At 53.8% G+C, this 17,837-nt stretch overlaps 2 protein-coding genes across 3 annotated transcripts in view; both read left to right on the forward strand.

The window, feature by feature from the left end:
• Positions 1-10,285, forward strand: part of FLYWCH1 (FLYWCH-type zinc finger 1) — a 34,583-nt gene extending 24,298 nt beyond the window's left edge. For both annotated transcript variants that reach the window (XM_080677691.1, XM_080677692.1), the window contains exons 8-11: positions 1,994-2,257; positions 3,210-3,482; positions 4,370-4,442; positions 8,504-10,285. In XM_080677691.1, coding sequence (XP_080533817.1) covers positions 1,994-2,257; positions 3,210-3,482; positions 4,370-4,442; positions 8,504-8,516 — 623 coding nt within the window. In that variant the 3' untranslated portion in view covers positions 8,517-10,285. The remainder of the gene's footprint in view (positions 1-1,993; positions 2,258-3,209; positions 3,483-4,369; positions 4,443-8,503) is intronic.
• Positions 10,286-13,142: 2,857 nt separating this feature from the next.
• KREMEN2 (kringle containing transmembrane protein 2) lies at positions 13,143-17,562 on the forward strand. The gene is made up of 9 exons (XM_080681288.1): positions 13,143-14,041; positions 14,293-14,467; positions 15,166-15,257; positions 15,358-15,482; positions 15,685-15,838; positions 15,993-16,325; positions 16,391-16,516; positions 16,601-16,697; positions 16,972-17,562. The coding sequence occupies exons 1-9, from the start codon at positions 13,909-13,911 to the stop codon at positions 17,180-17,182; spliced, it is 1,446 nt and encodes a 481-aa protein (XP_080537414.1). The 5' UTR covers positions 13,143-13,908; the 3' UTR covers positions 17,183-17,562.
• The last annotated feature ends 275 nt before the right edge of the window (positions 17,563-17,837 follow it).

Here is a 17,837-nt window from a genome sequence, read left to right on the forward strand (position 1 = left end):
TCTTCTCCATAAATATCTGTCATCTGCCCTAAGGGAGCCATTGACGAGGGTCACAGCCCCTCTCTTTCCATCTTTGTCCACTTGGTCAGCCCCAAAGGGCCTGGTTTTTGGACTCTCGCAGGCATAAACTGTAAGTAACATAAATGTTCGTGTCCTCATCTTGCTAAGAAGAGCAGCTTTGGCCCTGCCTTCTCTTACTTACCCAGCTTTTCACTCATGTGTGAGAGACACCTGCTTCTCTTTCAGAAATTACCAGTTGTGTCATTTCTGAATTAGGAACTTTTGGGCCCTAAAGTTCTCTCAGGTTTTCTGGGCAGTTGAGATTGCTGATTGTATTTCTTTCTGTCTCTTTTTATTCCATTTCCATGTAACTTCTATGTACCTGGAGATGAAGCTACAAGGCACACGGCAGCCCCGCCCTATCCTCACTCCCAATTCCCACCCCAACTAATAATTCTGAGCTCTTTCCCTTGTTTCTTTTATTTTTTATTGATTTTTAGAGAGAGAGAGAGAAAATGAGAGAGAAACATCAATTGGCTGCCTTCCATTTGTGCCTGACTAGGGATCAAACCTGAGACCTGGGTATGCGCCCTGACTGGGAATCAAATCTGCCACCCCTGGTGTATTGTACAACACTCCAACCACTGAACCACACCAGCCAGGGCTACCCTATTTCTTCTGCCATTATCAACTACTTCTTGAATCTCTAGTTGATTTCTAATGAGAGAAAGTGTTGGTAAAGAGAGAGAGAAGGATTCAGCTGTTACCTGCTGCCCCCATCCTTTCAATGCAGTTACTGCAGTTTTTTGTTTTCGCTTTATTATAGAAATCTGTTCGCACTGAGCTGGGAATACATTGAGATTGTTTCTTCCTCACACAGCTCTTTGTTTTCTGGGCAGTTGAGCAGCTGCTTTATTTGTCCACCTGGTGTTCTGTGTGCCCATCACTCCTCTTCCTCACACAGCTCTTCCTCACCTAGCCGCGGGCAGCTCACCAGGCTTTTTGCTCCAGTCTGACTGGGGCCCTGCCTCCCATCTCCCTGGGATCCCCTAGCTGGACCCTCATCTCTAGGTCTCTCTTTCTCTTGCTTGGTTTACCTCCTTGTCTTTTGAAGTCCCTCCTCTAGTTACTAGCCTGGCAAGCGTCCCTGGAGGCCGCACTTTGAGAACATGTGCATCTGAAGGTATCTTGATGGAGAGTGTGGCTGTTCACAGAGCTCCAGGTTATAAATCCTTCCTTGGTTATATGGTCTCTGTTACTGAATGGCCCACAGCTTTCTGAAGTGATCCTATCTATGCAAGTGATGGGCCAGTGCCCACAAGGAGGAACCTCGCACAGTGGTCTAAGACTGGCTGCCCCCATTCTGGGACTGGGCATGGAAAATGAGCAAGAAGTGTCACAGTCCCGATGCAGACTTCCACTTCTTTTTCACTTCCTTTTTCCCGACTCCGAAGGTTCTTCCTTCCCAGGCGCTGACACCCTTGTATCGTTGTTCTTCATACAAACAACCCACACCCAGGCCCCTGCGTGGCACTGCCCTGGACCCACCTTCAGAGGGATCTCAGGCCTCCCAGACTTGGCCACTGGACTCCACTGTTGTCAGTGGCTTCCCCTACAGGCTGGTTTGCCAAGTCTGTGATCACACGCCCCTTTCCTGTAGGCACCATGAGATGGAGGGACAGCCCTCTGCCTTCAGGGGCCTCCACCTCACCAGCCTCTCATCTCCCCTCCCTGCCAGGCTTTGGAAAGGAACCCCTGGGAGCTAAGGATAGGCTGGGTTTGAAGCTGGTGGGGTGGGTGTCTGTGTCCTGGGCTCCAGGGCCCTCTAGCTGGGAGGAAGTGGGTACAGCTTGGGGTGGTGCTTGTGGAGGTCACTCCGCGAACCATGTTGCTCTGGGTCTGAGAACAGGGCCCCTACCCACCTCATTGCTCTGTTCCAAGGCTTGGGCTCCGGGCTCTCCCTCCCCTGACTGCTTCCCCCATTTCTCCCCAGGAGACCCTGAGTTCCTGAGGACCCCTCTGGGGGGCAGCTTCCTGGTGCACGAGTCCTTCATCTACAGGCGGGAGAAGGCCACTGGCGACAAGGTGTACTGGACGTGCAGGGACCAGGCCCGCATGGGCTGCCGCAGCCGGGCCATCACCCAGGGCCAGCGGGTGATGGTAATGCGCAGGCACTGCCACCCACCGGACCTGGGGGGCCTGGAGGCCCTGAAGCAGCGCGAGCCGTTCCCCACCCAAGCCCTGAGGGAAGGTTCAGGTGTGGGCGGGCGCTGGGCCCTGGTCTCCCTGCTGGCCTGGCAGCCCCTGGGGCCAACCCCAAAACACAGGCTGGAGCTGCCTGCTAGGACCTCCCATCCATGGCCCATGTCCAATGTGGTCCAACCATGCATGTCAGTCTGTCCACCTGGCTGAGTTCCCTGAGGGCAGAGGCTACATCTGGGTTCCCCACTCATGTTGTTGGGCCCAGTCTGAGATGGGTTGGAGAAACCAGCTCAGACCACTGGAGGAATGCAGGTGGGCCAGGGTGGCATTATTGTGCTCGGCACCCATGTATGGGGCAATGTGCCTACACCTTGGGGACCCTTTGTCTCCACAATCTGGGCCTCTCTTGTTTCTGTTTTCCTCTGTCACTCCCTTCCCCCCAATTCCCTCCCCCACCCCCCCAGTACTCTTGGCCACCCCAACCTCAACATGCATGACCTTTCAGTTAAGGTTCTTAAAAGTCTTAAGAGAGAGAGAGTTGATTGGTTGCCAGCTGGCCAAAGGGAGGGTGGATAGGGAGCTGGGAGGGCTCTGGTGCACACGGTTCAGACCAGCCATGGGCCTCCCAGAATGTTCCAGCTCAGCCCCTTTCCTGGGGCACTTGCCATCAAGTGTGGAGTCCAAGCCAAGTCAGGAGAGGCTTGCAGGAAACTCGGGATTTGGATGGCTGCAGAGCCAACCTCCCCAGGCAGCACCAGAGCCCTTAGACACAGCCAGTCTCCACTTGAAGATGTCAGGGCTGGTGACCTGAGCTTCAGCCCAGGCCCCTGAGGCACAGACGGGTAGAGAGCAGGGACCAGAGTGGTCCTTCAGGGGGATGACAGTTTCCCAGTTGGCGCAGGCTGGTGGGAAAAAGGAAACAGCTTCCATCTCTGGCACCCAGGCTCCTTCCCCTGTTTCCAAGGCCTGGCCCAGGCACCCTACTCACAGCATGATGTTCCTTCTAGGACCCCCCCAGCCTCTGGAGTTCCTGAAGACTTCCCTCGGGGGCAGGTTCCTGGTGCACGAGTGCTTCCTCTACAGGAAGGAGAAGGCTGCTGGTGAGAAGGTGTACTGGATGTGCCGGGACCAGGCCCGGCTGGGCTGCCGTAGCCGGGCCATTACCCAGGGCCAGCAGGTGACGGTGATGCGCGCCCACTGCCACATGCCTGATCTGGTTGGCCTGGAGGCCCTGAGGCGGCGTGAGCGGCTTCCCATTGCAGCCCAGCAGGAGGATCCAGGTACCAACAGGGAGGGGGTGGGGTGGGGGGGTAGGGGTGCAGAAGGGATTTAAAAGACCTATGAGATTTTGGTCTCTGCCAGCCCAAAGTTCAGACACCTTGAGGGATAGGCACTGTCTGCCAGGGCATTTCTGCCTTTCCAGAATTTTCTATCTGTCCTCTCTATTGGCTTCTTCTCCTGAACCTGAAAATACACCTAAATCTGTCCCGTCCTTACAAACTACAATTTTCTCTTTCTTTTATTTGAAAGAGGTCTTAATTTTTTACTGATTGAAAATCTGGTGAAAAAATAGAGACCACCCGGAAGAATGTACTAATGTGTGTGCACATGCACACACAGGCATGTTAAGTTTTGCAAATAATGAACTGTGTGAACCGAAATGGGTTCTCTATACATAAACAGAATACAAACCCAGTCTCTAGAAAGCAGTGTGTGTCTCATATTAATTCATGTAAATATTACGGGCCACATCTTATAAAAGACAGAAATGAATCTAAGTTCTATAAAATCATTAAAAGAAACTTGATTTCTACCTAAAACAAAAAAGGAGATTTCCAAGAGAAAGCCACTGTTTGGTTTAAACAGGAAGTAGACATTATGGAGTGCCTTTGGCATGGTAAGGGGTGGATCATCTTTGATATCTGGTTGATCCCCAATCTTTTTGATGAGAAGGACTGCACATTGACTCTGAGAATCTCAAATAGCTTATTTTACCAGGCACAGGTAATTTGGGGCTACCCAATGATTCCCAAAATCAGCATCATTTTACCTGATTTTCATTATCCTTAAGGCTTTGAGGTCATCATTACAAGGTGTGTGTCATTGGCTCTAGCAGCTTCAACAAGAAAAAAATTATTAATCTAGCTTTTCAATTTTTTTTCCTTAGAAAAGATAAAACTGCTGACTAAAGTTCAACTGTGCTTCAAGAGTTATTCTCCTGAAAGCCAGCAGATTAATGGGTAATTATACTAGTTATCTAATGCTGTGTCACAAATTAACCCCAAACTTAGAGGCTTAAAATGGAAATATTTACTATCTCCCACCGTTTCTATGGGTCACGATTTCAGGAGTGGTTGGGCTAGGTGGTTCTGGATCAGGGTCTCTCACAGGCTGAAGAAGAGATGTCAGCCAGGGCTACAGTCCTCCGAAGGCTCAAGTGGGGCTGGAAGAAATCACTCCAAAATGGCCTGTTCGCTTAAATGGCTGTGGGCTGGAGGACTCAGTTTCTCACCATATGGAGCCCTCTGGGGGCTACTTTAATGTCCTCAAACATGTCGGCTATCTTCCCCCAAAGTGAGTGAGAGAGCAGAACAAGAAGAAAACTGCCAACAATAGCAGAGTTCTTCTCAAACTCATATAGAACATTCTCCAGGACAGACCGTACCTGGGTCATATAACAAGACCCCATAAATTTAAAAGGATTGAAATCATACAAAGTGTATCATCTGACCACAGTGGAGTGAAACCAGAAATCAGTAACTAGAAAGAAATGTGGGAAACTCACAAATATGTGAAAATTAAACAATACACTCCCAAATAACCAATGATTCAAAGAAGAAATCACAAGGGAAATTAGAAAATACTTAGAAATGAACATGGTTCCATTCCCAATCAAGGCACATGCCCTCGTTGCAGGCTCGATCCCCAGTAGGGGGCATGCAGGAGGTAGCCAATCGATGATTCTCTCTTAGACACAGCATACCAAAACTTATGGGATACAACCAAGCAATGCTTGGAGGGAAATTTATAGCTATAAAACTTATATTAAAAAGGGAAGGATCTCTACTCTATAACTTAAACTTACATGTTAAAACACTAGAAAAAAGAACAAAGTAGCCTGGCCAGCATGGGTCAGTCAGTGGTTGAGCATCAACGTACAAACCAGGAGATCACAGTTTGATTCCTGGTCAGGGCACATGCCCCAGTTACAGGCTCCATCCCCAGTGTGGGGCATGCAGGATCGATGATTCTCTCTCATCATTGATGTTTCTATCTCTCTCTCCCTCTCCCTTCCTCTCTGAAATCAATAAAAATATATTAAAAAACTAAAAAGAACAAAGTAAACTAAAGAAAGTAGAAGGAAATAATAAAGATAAGCATAGAAATTAAATAGAGAAGAGAAAATTAACTAATCAAAACTTGGTTCTTTGAAAGAATCAGCCAAAACCGGTTTGGCTCAGTGGATAGAGCGTCGGCCTGTGGACTGAAGGGTCCCGGGTTCGATTCCGGTCAAGGGCATGTACCTTGGTTGCGGGCACATCCCCAGTGGGGGGTGTGCAGGAGGCAGCTGATCGATGTCTCTCTCTCATCGATGTTTCTAGCTCTCTATCCCTCTCCCTTCCTCTCTGTGAAATATCAATAAAATACATTAAAAAAAAAAGAAAAAAAAAAAAGAAAGAATCAACAAACCTTTAGTTAAATTGACCCAAAAATATTTTTTAAAGGTAGAGAAAATTCAAATTCTTAAAATTATGAATGAAAGATGGGACATTACTATCTATCTCAAAGAAAAAGGATTTTAAGGGAATACTATGAACAATGGCGTGCCAACCAATTAGATGACAGATGGGATGAAAAAATTCCTATAAAGACAAGCTATCAAAACTAACTCAAGGAAATCTAAATAGGCCTATAATTAGAGAATGAATTAGTAATTTTAAAACTTCCCATAAAGAAAAGCCCAGACTCAGATGAATGACTTCATTGGTGACTTCTAAAAACATTTAAAGAGCGCCGGCCAGTGTGGCTCAGTTGGTTGACCATTGTCCCATGCACCGAAAGGTCGCCCGTTCCGTTCCTGGTCAGGGCACATGCTGGGGTTGTGGGCTTGAGGGAGGTTGTTTCTCTCTTCCTCTCCCTTTCTCTCTCTAAAATAAAAACATATTTTAAGAAATAAAATAATATTACCTTAAATAAATAAATAAAAACATTTAAAACCCTGGCCAGTCGTCCTGTGCACCAAAAGGCTGCTGGGTCAGTTCCCCGCCAGGGCATGGGCCTGGGCTGTCCCTGCTCGGGGGCATGCAGGAGGCAGCCCAGGCAGCTGATTGATGTTCCACTTTCCCTTCCTCCCTCTAAAAAAATCAACAAAAAAAATAATGTAAAAAAACATTCAAAGAATTAACACCAATCCTTCACAAACTCTCCCCAAAAATAGAAGTGGAGGGAGAGGACTTTGGGGTAGTGAAAATGTTCTAAAAGTAATTATGATAATGGCTGCACAACTCTGTGAATATGCTAAAACTGTCAGATTCTGTACTTAAAATGGGTGAACCATATGGTATGTGATTATAACTTAATAAAGCTGTTTGGGGAAAAAAAGAGCCCAGCTGGTGTGGTTCAGTGGTTGAGCATCAACTTATGAACCAGGAGGTCATGGTTCCATTCCCAGTCAAGGCACATGCCCTTGTTGCAGGCTCGATCCCCAGTAGGGGGCATGCACGAGGTAGCCAATCGATGATTCTCTCTCATCATTGATGTTTCTATCGCTCTCTCCCTCTCCCTCTCTTTGCAATCAATTTTTTTAAAAAACATATTTTAAAAAGCCAAAACTGCTAGGTCACTTAAAAAAAAAAAGAAGAAGAAAAGAAAAGAAAAAAGGAAGCCCTGGCTGAGTAGCTCAGTTGGTTAGAGCATTGTCCTGATACGCCAAGGTTTCAGGTTTGATCCCCAGTCAGGGCACATACATACAAGAATCAATCAATGAATGCATAAGTGGAACAACAAATAAATCTCTCTCTCTACCACCCCCCCCTTCTTCTCTCTCTCAAAATCAATAAAATAAATAAATACAAATTTAACCAGTCAATTATATTTTCAATAGGCTGTTTTCCTTTATTTTTATTTACTTACTTAATATTTTTATTGACTTTAGAGAGGAAGGGAGAGGGAGAGTTAGAAGAAACATCAATGATGAGAGAACCATTGATTGGCTTCCTCCTGCACACCCCCTACTGGGGATCGAGCCCACAACCTGTGCATGTGCCCTTGACTGGAACTGAACCCTGGACTTTTTGGTCCACAGGCCGACACTCTATCCAGCCGTGGGCAAACTACGGCCCGCGGGCTGGATCCGGCTGTTCTATCCGGTTCTCTTGCTCTCCCCTCCGCTCCTTTACTTTGAATTTATATTAGTTTACACAAACACTCCATCCATGCTTTTGTTCCGGCCCTCCGGTCCAGTTTAAGAACCCATTGTGGCCCTCGAGTCAAAAAGTTTGCCCACCCCTGCCACTGAGCCAAACCAGCTAGGCAGGCTGTTTTCCTTTAAAAAAAAAAAAAAAAAAAAGGCCGAAGCCGGTTTGGCTCAGTGGATAGAGCGTTGGCCTGCGGACTGAAGGGTCCCGGGTTCGATTCCGGTCAAGGGCATGTACCTTGGTTGCGGGCACATCCCCAGTGGGAGGTGTGCAGGAGGCAGCTGATCGATGTTTCTCTCTCATCGATGTTTCTAGCTCTCTATCCCTCTCCCTTCCTCTCTCTGTAAAATATCAATAAAATATATTTAAAAAAAAAAAAAAAAAAGGAAGGAAGCCACAGTGGCTTTATGACCAGTGTCACATCCCTTCACTCTTGCTTTACTCTGTTCATTAGAAGTCAGTCACCACACCCAAGGGAGAGGAATCACGATCTTCCACTTGGAGTGAGGAATATCAAGGAATTTGCAAACATTTTCTAAACCTATCTCAGTAACAGAGGAAAACTCTCCTGACAGAAACTTGAAAAGGCCCAGAGACTTCCAGAGCAGGACATGGGACTTTTTAGGCATGTTGGTGTTTCCTCCCAGGACATGCTAGTGTAGGAAGCCGGGGATTCCCAAGTTTTATGGCAATGGAGCAATCTCATGTTTTAAAGGAATTGATATGATGTATGCATATATGTGTGTATAAAAATGGTCTAGTTGATGGTTTTTCTCTAAGGAAAAGTATTACAGGAATCCTTAACTTTCTATGTTATCTATTTCTGCAATGTTTGGATTTTTATAATGAATATGTGTTTCTTTGTAATCACATAAACCCAACAGCGAGTCTCAGTGAGGCCAGTCTCCTTTCCCGCTGGTGTCGCCAGCATCAAGGATGCTCCATGTCTGTACAGGACCCTGGCATTTCCCACCAAATTAGCTGCTGCTGGACAAAAGCTCTTTTTCACTCTTTCAAAGCATCAACAGCCGTCACACTCCTCAAGAGGCCTCCCAGGAGGAATACTCTGATGGTGTCTTCATGCAGGCAAAGAAGAGTGCCAGGAGCTGGCAGCTTGAAGGTGTGCGTGATATGGGGGAAGGCCTGACCTCTGAAAGATCTGAAGAAGCATCTTTTTACAAAGTCTTCCCTGTTCTGCCACCCCAAGCCACAAACACCTATCTGTTTTCAGAGCGCGAGACTTTGCCAAGGACTTTCTAGTTGGGTGGGGCCCTGCTTTGGCCAGGGCACGTTTGTGGAACTTCTTGATTTTTGGAGCTTAGCTGAACTGCCCTGCCTAGCTCCAGCCACTCAGGTGTTTTCTGGGCAGGTGCCAAGTGGGCCTTTGTGCCCCTTGGCCACCTGCTGCTGGAGCGCAGCCATCCCTCACAGTTACAGAGCGGCCAAACCAGAGGCCCCACTACACACTGTCAGACTTTTTCCCTCAGTTTTCCAATTTAAACCCAATGTCCATGATCCCCATGGCAGGGGTCGTTTCTGGCCATGGGAGCCAGCCCGGATGTCCACAGAAAGTCAACATGGAGCAGACTCCGTCTGGCTGAGGCCGCAGTGTCCTGGGTCACCCATGTTCATCTGAGGCAGGAGGAGAGGCAGACCTGGATGGCGGCAGAGGTGCATCTCTTTCTCCAGCCTGGTAACAGCAGAGAGCTGCCCTAGCAGGTCCGGGGAAGCAGGGGCTGCTGCTTGCTTATAAGGACTTGTCTTTGACAGCAAGGCTCCTGGCCCTCATCCTATAATTGCAGAGAGAGCACAAACGGCAGGCTCTCTCTCTCCTGGCAAGCTGCCCATGGAGCCTGCCACCCAGCTATGGGACAGTGACATCTGTGTCCCCCACTGTCCCTCTGCTTGTTCATTTTCCTCAATAAACCTTATTTAATAACTCACCATGTAGAGCTGGTGTGTATATCCACATCCCCTTTACAACAACAGAGGCCATCAAAGCCACACACTCCACGTATCTCAGTGGCACATGGTCGGAAAATGGAGTTTGGCTGGAACCTCACACATGCCTGAGGTGCCTGGTCAGAAGCACTGAGCCACAGCCATTGCCACCTGCAGCGCCTGCACTGTGCCTCTCCAGTGGGGTCTGCAGGCCAGCGACTTCCCTAGTCCTAAGCCCCACAGCTGTCACCTTGGTTGGGCTCTCTGCACCCAGAAATTGGGGTGCAGTGTGAGAAGAATCTAAAGAAGATGAAGGCCTCTCCTCCTGGACGTTCATATTGATGGAGCCAGCACACTCTTACACTTCGCCACACCTGCTTTGACCTTAGAGGACAGATGGATGGTCCATGTTGCTCAGACTAAGGATGCCAGATGGACATAAATTTGCACACTCCCTCACCTTGGGTGGCCCCATGGCCACTTAGCTACTGAACTCCAGAAGTGTCTTCTAAGTCCACTTCCTCCATGGCTCTGAAGCCACAGAGATGTCCCTTGCTCCATCACTGTCACAGAGCCAAGTGCATAGGGCGGACCTCTCTCTTGGAAGCTGGACCCCTCTCGGTGTCCCCTTGGCAGACAGCGGCATCTCAGAGGAGTTGTGCTTTTCCTCCCTTCTCCCACTCTGCTGCTAGTTTCCGCCAATAAACCTTATTCTTATGGCTGCACCATGTGGTGTGGGTGGTGTCTCTGTGCCCCTTTGCATGACAGTCCACATCGATGTCTCAGTTATAAAATTTAAAATAAAAAGTTCACAAGGATTAGTGAAATTATCAACAAGGAACTCAAATTTTAAAAGTGGGGAGCAGTGGCTGGCTGTAGGAGCCTCAGTCCCCAGTCCCTGACCTCAAGGTTGTAAAGTGAGCATCACAGAAATGTTTCTCATAACCGCACTCCCCCTTCTGGCCCCAGCCCAGCCTCCTGTCCCCATGTCCTCTGTCAGGAAGACCCTGTAGGGTGGAGCTAAGCACCTCCTTTTCACTAAAGTCAGCAGATGCTTCTCAGAGCTCGCCCTCTGGCACTGACCACCTCCTCCTTGATCCCTCCTCTGGGCTCACCACCCCATCCCTGCATTCCCTGCCAGTCTCTCTCAGGGGATTCTCTGCCCCTCCACCCAACCTATAAGCCTGGAGGTTGGTGTTCTGGAAACTGGACCTCAACTACTTTCAAGGTTCGGCCCAACCACTTTCAAGGTTCATGGTTTGTCAGTCTGCAGCACCAGCTTGGCCCTCCTTTCTGCAACCAAACCTGTGTGTCCTGCTGCCTCCAGGGCTCTGGCCCTGGGTGTCCGGTGAGCACCAGAGGCAGGTAGCAAAAGGGAGTGTCTACCTGTTGTCCTCATCTGAAGGCCCCAGGACACAAGTAGAACCCAGAGCCATCCTTGTCATGGTCCTGCCTGTCCCTAAATGTCCCATCAGTTGTGTCCACCAGTGCCATCCTGCCTAGTTCTTTTTTTTTTTGTAAAAGCTTTATTGAAATACTAGAGGCCCAGTGCATGGATTCATGCACCCGTGGGGCCCCTCAGCCTGGCCTGCACCCTCTTGCAATCCGGACCCCTCAGGGGATGTCGGACTGCCGGTGTAGGCCCGATCCCCGCAGGCCAGGTCCTGTGGGGATCGGTCGAAACCAGCAGTCCAACATCCCCCAAAGGATGTAGTAGTGCCCAAAGTGGCAGGTGGCCATTGAGAAGCCCGAGCCCCAGCTGGGCGCTATGCCACTCCTGCTCATCCAGGCCCCACTGCGGCTGCCGCCCAGCGCCTGGCACCCGAAGGTCAGCTAAGTGGCGCTCCTGCTGTGGGAGTGCACTGACCACCAGGGGGCAGCTCCTGTATTGAGCGTCTGCCCCCTGGTGGTCAGTGCACGTCACAGCGACCAGTTGTTTGGTTGCTCGGTCACTTAGGCTTTTAGATAAATAGTCCACATACCATACAACTCAGCCATTAGGCCGTAGCAGTTGTAATTAGTTAAGATGAGGTCATCCTGGATTAGGAAGAGCCCTAATCCAATATGAGTGGCATCCTTATAAAAAGGGGAAATTTGGACACAGACATGCACACAGGAAGAATGCCATGTGAAGATGAAGGCAGAGATCAGGGTTATTGATGCTTCTGAGAGCCAAGGAACAGCAATGATGGCCAGCAAACCACCAAAGCCAATCCTGAGGAATGGAACAGATTCTCCCTCACCGCTCTCAGAAGACTTCCAGCCTCCAGACTGTGAAACAATCCATTTCTGTTATTTAATTCCCCGGTCTGTGGGCTCCCCTCAGCAGGGTCAAGGGCCCTGGCCTTCCTTCGTTGGAGGGTCCATGAGCCTCCTCTCAGAGCCCGAGTCCTGGAACTGAGCACCCCCTTCCTCTCATCCCACCCACCTTTTTCAGGAGACTGAGTCAGTAGGGAGTGGAGTGGGCAATGGAAGTGCTGTGGACCAAATGGACAGTCCTTTTTGATCCAACCTCCCTTCAGGGAAGGGACCAGTTCCTCCTCTAATCCCCCACTAGGCCCCATTCTTCACATGGGCACCTGGTTGTCCCATCCCACACTCACTCTTTCCTTGACAGGCTGTGACAGTAGGTGGGGAGGCTCTCAGTGCACCCCCATCACCTGGCCCAGGCTTGCGGCCCTGGGATGCTCTCCGTGATACCACCAAGCCTTTGCAGTGACGGTGCTCACAGGCAGGAAGGAGAAGAGGACCCAGGCCACGGGTGGCTGGCTACCAAGTCACCAGTTACCAAACTCCAAGTCAAGTGCCTGAAACTAGGAGGCGAGCCCTGGCCAGCCTGGCTGCGGACCAGGCTCCCTCAGGAGGCAACTCTGGTGCCAGCCTTGACCCTCAGCAAGCCCTCCTCCTTTGAATGCTGCCCTGTGTGCCACCCCACCCACCCACCCACCCAAGAGACTGTGTGGGAGGCACTGTGAGGTCTTCTCCTGTCTCATCACAGACAGCTGCATCTTGGCCTTTCTAGAATCTTCCCTGCGCCCCCATCTTGGGGGGGGGGGGGGCCCTACTCACCTAGTGGAGACAGGTCCTCCCAGGATGGATAGCCTGGTGTGGACCCGGTGAGGGGTTGGGTGGCTAGACTGAGGGGCTAGGGTTCTGGGAGGAACGGATCCGTTCTGAGCCTCCAGCCACCACCCATCTCCTCCTTGTCCCCTCCCTCACCCTCCAACGCACCTGCGCTGGCCTCCCCCCAAGCCCTGGGGGCAGCCGGCGGGCGGCGCTGGAAGATCAGAGAACTCAAGAGGAGTTGGGCCCAGGGGGAGGGGGCGGGGAATTTCCCCCCACGCCTGCCTGGGCCTGTTAACCTCCCCCTCCCTCGCCGGGGGCAGGGGGTACAGCTGGGGAATTCCATCGCGCTGCGATGGCTCCTGCGAGCCTGGGCTGGGGGGTCTTAGGGAAAGAAGGGGGAGGAGAGATAGGGACAGGCTGGGACCAGGGCGCAGCTGCCTTCTTCCCCAGACACCAGCTGCGCCTGCCTGTCCAGGGCTGAGTGTCCACCATTCCCGCCTGTCTCGAGGGTGCAGGGACAGGGAGCTGCACTTCCTCCGTCAGGCCGGAGGCGTGGGACCCGTGCATCCAAGGGCGTGAGGATCTGAAAGAGGGTATGCGTGTGTCTGACAAGTGACTGGGTGATTGAGTGGGAGGGAGGGCGTGCATTTCATTTAAGGGTGCTTGTGAGCGGGTGTCCCGGGACGTGCGGCTCGGGAGAGGGTCCTGTATCTCCCCCCTTAGGGTCCTCTTCCACACACTCCCACTAGAACCTTCACTCACCCTGAGAGGGGGAGGGGGGGGGAGAGGCGCGCTCCTGGACGCCGAGGGTCCCAGGGCAAGTGAGGAAGGCGTCCGGACCTGCTGTCTTCGCTCCAGTCTCGGGCGGGGCTTCCCGGCCGCAGGGATGGGGGTAGGAGGGAGGGACCCAGGAGGGAGGGACCCGCTGAGGGACACGAGGGGGGCAGGAGCAGCGCATTAGATACCTGGGCTAGGGAAACTCAGAGAGTGAGGTGCAGCGGGAGGAAGAAGGTGTGGAGGCCGAGGCAAGACCCTGAGCTCCCAGAGGCAGAGACGGAGAAACCCTGGCCAGAGGTCCCCTGGGAGACCCCCAGTAGGGACAGGGCAGAGAGAGGCCTCCCAGGGGCAGAAATCCTGGGAGGCAAATCCCCCCGGGAGATATTTCCCCGCCCCAGACGAGAGTGCTGCCCAGAGTGGGACAAGGATTCAAGGTCAGAGGACAACGCCTCCCCCCAGGTCGCCTGGGAGACCCCGAAGCGACCCCGGGGGTGGCACAGGTCGTATGCAGGCCTGGGCGACCTCTCCTAGGTTGGGGGCGATGGGGACAGGAGCCCCGCAGAGCCTCCTCCTTCTCCTCCTCTTCCTCCCAATGCTGTTGCCACGCGGGGCCTCCGCGGGGAGCCTGCATAGCCCAGGTGAGTCTTGGCCAGATGACTGGGCCTTGGTCAACACTCCCTCCTTCGCCACCCCGCCTAGGACCCGGGTCCCGAGCCTGGGGAGGGGTCAGAGCAGGTGGCGGGAGCAGCTAAGCAGCCCCATGGCCCCGGGGACACCAGGGGCGCTAGCTGCGGAGCCAGGCAGGAGTTGGCCTCGTGTGGGGAGAAAGGGACCCTTAGGATGTCGGGTGAGGCTCCGAACCTCCCAAGGCCCTGCCATCGCCGTGCAGGCCTGTCCGAGTGCTTCCAGGTGAATGGCGCCGACTACCGAGGCCGCCAGAACCACACAGGCCCGCGCGGGACCGGTCGCCCTTGCCTCTTCTGGGACCAGACGCAGCAGCACAGCTACAGCAGCGCCAGAGACCCCCAGGGTCGCTGGGGGCTGGGAGCGCACAACTTCTGCCGGTGAGGGGCGGGCCGGGGCGTGGTCTATTGGTGGAGGGACCTTTGGGGCGGGGCCTTGTTGGAGGCGGGGCTGAGTCCACTATTTCGGGCGTCGACCTGAGGCAGGGGCTGGGGGCGGGGAGGGTGGCGAAGAGGCCTCCGTTGGACCGGCCCAACGGAAGGGTATGGGGACAGGCCTTAGCCTGCGCTGGGCGCTCAAAACATTTTCTGACGTGGGTCCGGCCTTAGGTGCCCAACTTCTGTACAGGCCTGGGTACTGAAGGGGCCCGTGTGGATGGGGCCAGAAAGCAATCTCTGGAGTGAGGGGCCGGGCTCTTGCCCCACAGCTTCTTTGAGGGGCACCCACTAGCGGTGACCGAGGGACTTGGGGTTCAGAGACACAACTGCTGTCTGGGGCAGCAGGGACCGAGCTGAGCGGGAGGACACTTCTCTGCGGATAGAAGTCACCACTTCTGCTTGAAAGCGGGGTTCTAAGGCAAGGCAGTGGCCGAGGCCCGCGGCGCAGTGGGGGGAGAACACTGCAAAGGCACAGTCCTCAGCTGAATACCTAAAATCTGCCCTCAGGGCCCTTTAATAGCTTCCCACCGTCCACTTGGAAGACTACACGCAGAACGGAGAGTTGCTGTACCATGGGGCGGGGGCGGGGGGGAGTTTGGGATTTGCGGGTAGCAGTATCTGGACCACCTCCCCTCCCGCAGGAACCCAGATGGCGATGTGCAGCCGTGGTGCTACGTGGCCGAGACAGAGGAGGGCATCTATTGGCGCTACTGCGACATCCCCACCTGTCACAGTGAGTGGGCCCAGCTGGACACGGGTGTGAGAGCGGGGCCGCCTGAGTGCAGTTCACGTTTGAAGGCACCAAACAGACACTGCGTCCCCTGCCTCCTCAGTGCCCGGGTACCTGGGCTGCTTCGTAGACTCGGGAGCACCCCCGGCCCTCAGCGGCCCCAGTGGCACCTCAACGAAGCTCACGGTCCAGGTGTGCCTCCGCTTCTGCCGCATGAAGGGCTACCAGGTACTGTCCACAGGCCCAGACCAGTGGCCCCTGACCTTGACTGAAATCAGGACCAAAAACAACTCCCAACTCTGACACCAAACCTTGATACTCATTTCTGGACCTCCAGTCCACTTCCCACTTCCGAGCCCGACCCCTGGCTCCCACTGCCCGACCCGTACCCCAGGCCCTGCCCCTGGCGTCACCCAATCTATGCTCCCAGCTGGCGGGCGTGGAAGCTGGCTACGCCTGCTTCTGTGGCTCCGAGAGCGACTTGGCTCGGGGTCGCCCAGCGCCGGCCACCGACTGTGACCAGATCTGCTTCGGCCACCCCGGCCAGCTGTGCGGCGGCGATGGGCGCCTGGGAGTCTACGAAGGTGAGGAGTGGGCGAAATGTGGGAAATGTGGGAAGGGAAGGCCAGAAGGCTGGGGGCGGGGCCTGGCTGGGAAGAGGCGGGGCTTTGGTGTAGAGCTCCGCCCTGTGAAGTGGCCTGAGGGTCTCCGGGTTCTGACCGCCGGCCCCGCCCACAGTGTCGGTGGGCTCCTGCCAGGGGAACTGGACTGCGCCTCAGGGCGTCATCTACTCCCCGGACTTCCCGGATGAGTACGGGCCGGACCAGAACTGCAGCTGGGCGCTTGGCCCGCCGGGCGCGGCTCTGGAGCTCACCTTCCGCCTCTTCGAGCTGGCAGACCAGCGCGACCGCCTGGAGCTGCGCGACGCGGCCTCGGGCAGCCTGCTCCGCGCCTTCGACGGCGCCCGCCCGCCGCCGACTGGGACGCTGCACCTGCGCGCCGCTGCGCTACTTCTCACCTTCCGGAGCGACGCGCGTGGCCACGCGCAGGGCTTCGCGCTCACCTACCGTGGTGAGGCTCCGCCCATCCCCCCTGGGCCTGCCCCCCAGCCAGGGGCCTCACACCCCTCTCCACAGGCGTGCAGGATGCTTCGGAGAACCCGGTGCTCCCCAAGGGCTCGGCCCAGACCCCTGCAGTGCTCCCCTACGGGACCAATGTGAGCTGCAGCCCCTGGCCTGGGGCTCCGGAGGCCACAATGCGGGGTGAGGCAGGAGCTTGAGGAGGGCGGGAGTTTGGGAAGCAGCGCTCTTTGGAGCCCTGCCCTCACCGCACCTGTGTGCCCACAGCCCGGGTCTTCTCGACAGTGATGGCCATCTCAGTGTTGCTGCTGCTATTGCTGCTGCTGTTGCTACTGCTGTCGCTGCTACGCCTGCTGCGCCGACGGTGCGCACGCTGGGGCAGGGCCTGAGGGTGACCCAGCTGGGCAGTCGGGCATCTGATACTTGATGCCTCGGTGCCCAGGCACGTGGTGGGGGACTGGAGTGGGGGGAGGAGGTCTGGTGGGAAGCTGGGACCCAGATGAGGAATGGAGCTGAAACTCCTAGGTTCTTGAGGGACCTTGGGTCTACACAGGAAATCGAGCCTAGGATCACAGGTGAAGCAGGATGCTGGAGGTGAGACTGGTTGGGTCTTTGGCTGATGTCTGCTCCCTCTCTAGGAGCTGTCTACTGGCTCCAGGAAAAGGGCCCGCGCCCTTGAGGCCTTCCCAGGGCTCTGGGAGAAGTTGGGCTGTGTGGTACCGCCGTCCTGGAGGGGTGGCACTGACCTCCCCCCCTGGGGACTCCCAGGCTGAGGGTCTAGCCTCAACTTACCGCCCCCTGAGCGCCTCCAGCCAGAGTTCCCTGCGTTCACTCATCTCTGCTCTCTGACTCAGGACCCCCAGGGTCCATTGGATCCTCCAACAGTGTGATGGACACCCGAGACTCTATTCCGCACTCTACCTTGGCCTTCCACTTTTTTAAGGGCAGTTCTGCCTCTGTTCATCTCTCAGAGGTCAGACGTCGGACAAGAAGCATCTGGTACTATTATTGAGAACTTGGCCTAACTCTAGGTGTCCAGATGGTCCAGGCCAAATGGCAAGAGGAATCGGCTCCCCTCCTCATAGACCTTGATAAGGAGCTCTCTGATTTCAGGGTCTTTGAGCCCCTCTGGGGGTAAGTCCTGGACTGCTGCCCTAAGTGAAATGTGAGAGATCAACAAAAGTGGTCAAAAGACCAGACACAGACTTTGAATAAAGAACCTATTTTGGTATGGGGCTTTGCAAATTCTTAAGTGGTGGGAAATTATGTAGATGACACTGAAGCAAAGGGTTGGGTGTGTCCATGCAAATTAAGGGCGTTCCACACCCAGTTTCTGAGAGCCAGCTGAAATGCGGAGTGCTGAGGAATCGCCCCGGCGGAAGGATGGGTGGGCGGGGTCCTGGAGAAGGCGGCGGGGGGGCGGGGGGAGGCAGGCTGTGAGGCTGTGAGGCTGTGAGCCAGATTAAGCGGAAGAAGAAATGCCTTCCTGGGCCCCACCTTAGTA

Source organism: Plecotus auritus (genome assembly GCF_963455305.1).
Source record: "Plecotus auritus genome assembly, chromosome: 7".
Lineage (NCBI taxonomy): Eukaryota > Metazoa > Chordata > Mammalia > Chiroptera > Vespertilionidae > Plecotus > Plecotus auritus.

Bases quoted from the DNA above. Each gene is read 5' to 3' on its own strand.
- KREMEN2 (XM_080681288.1), top strand. From the start codon at position 13,909: ATGCAGGCCTGGGCGACCTCTCCTAGGTTGGGGGCGATGGGGACAGGA. The intron at 15,258-15,357 runs GTGAGTGGGCCC...CTGCCTCCTCAG, and splicing joins CGACATCCCCACCTGTCACA to TGCCCGGGTACCTGGGCTGC. The intron at 16,517-16,600 runs GTGAGGCAGGAG...GTGTGCCCACAG, and splicing joins TCCGGAGGCCACAATGCGGG to CCCGGGTCTTCTCGACAGTG.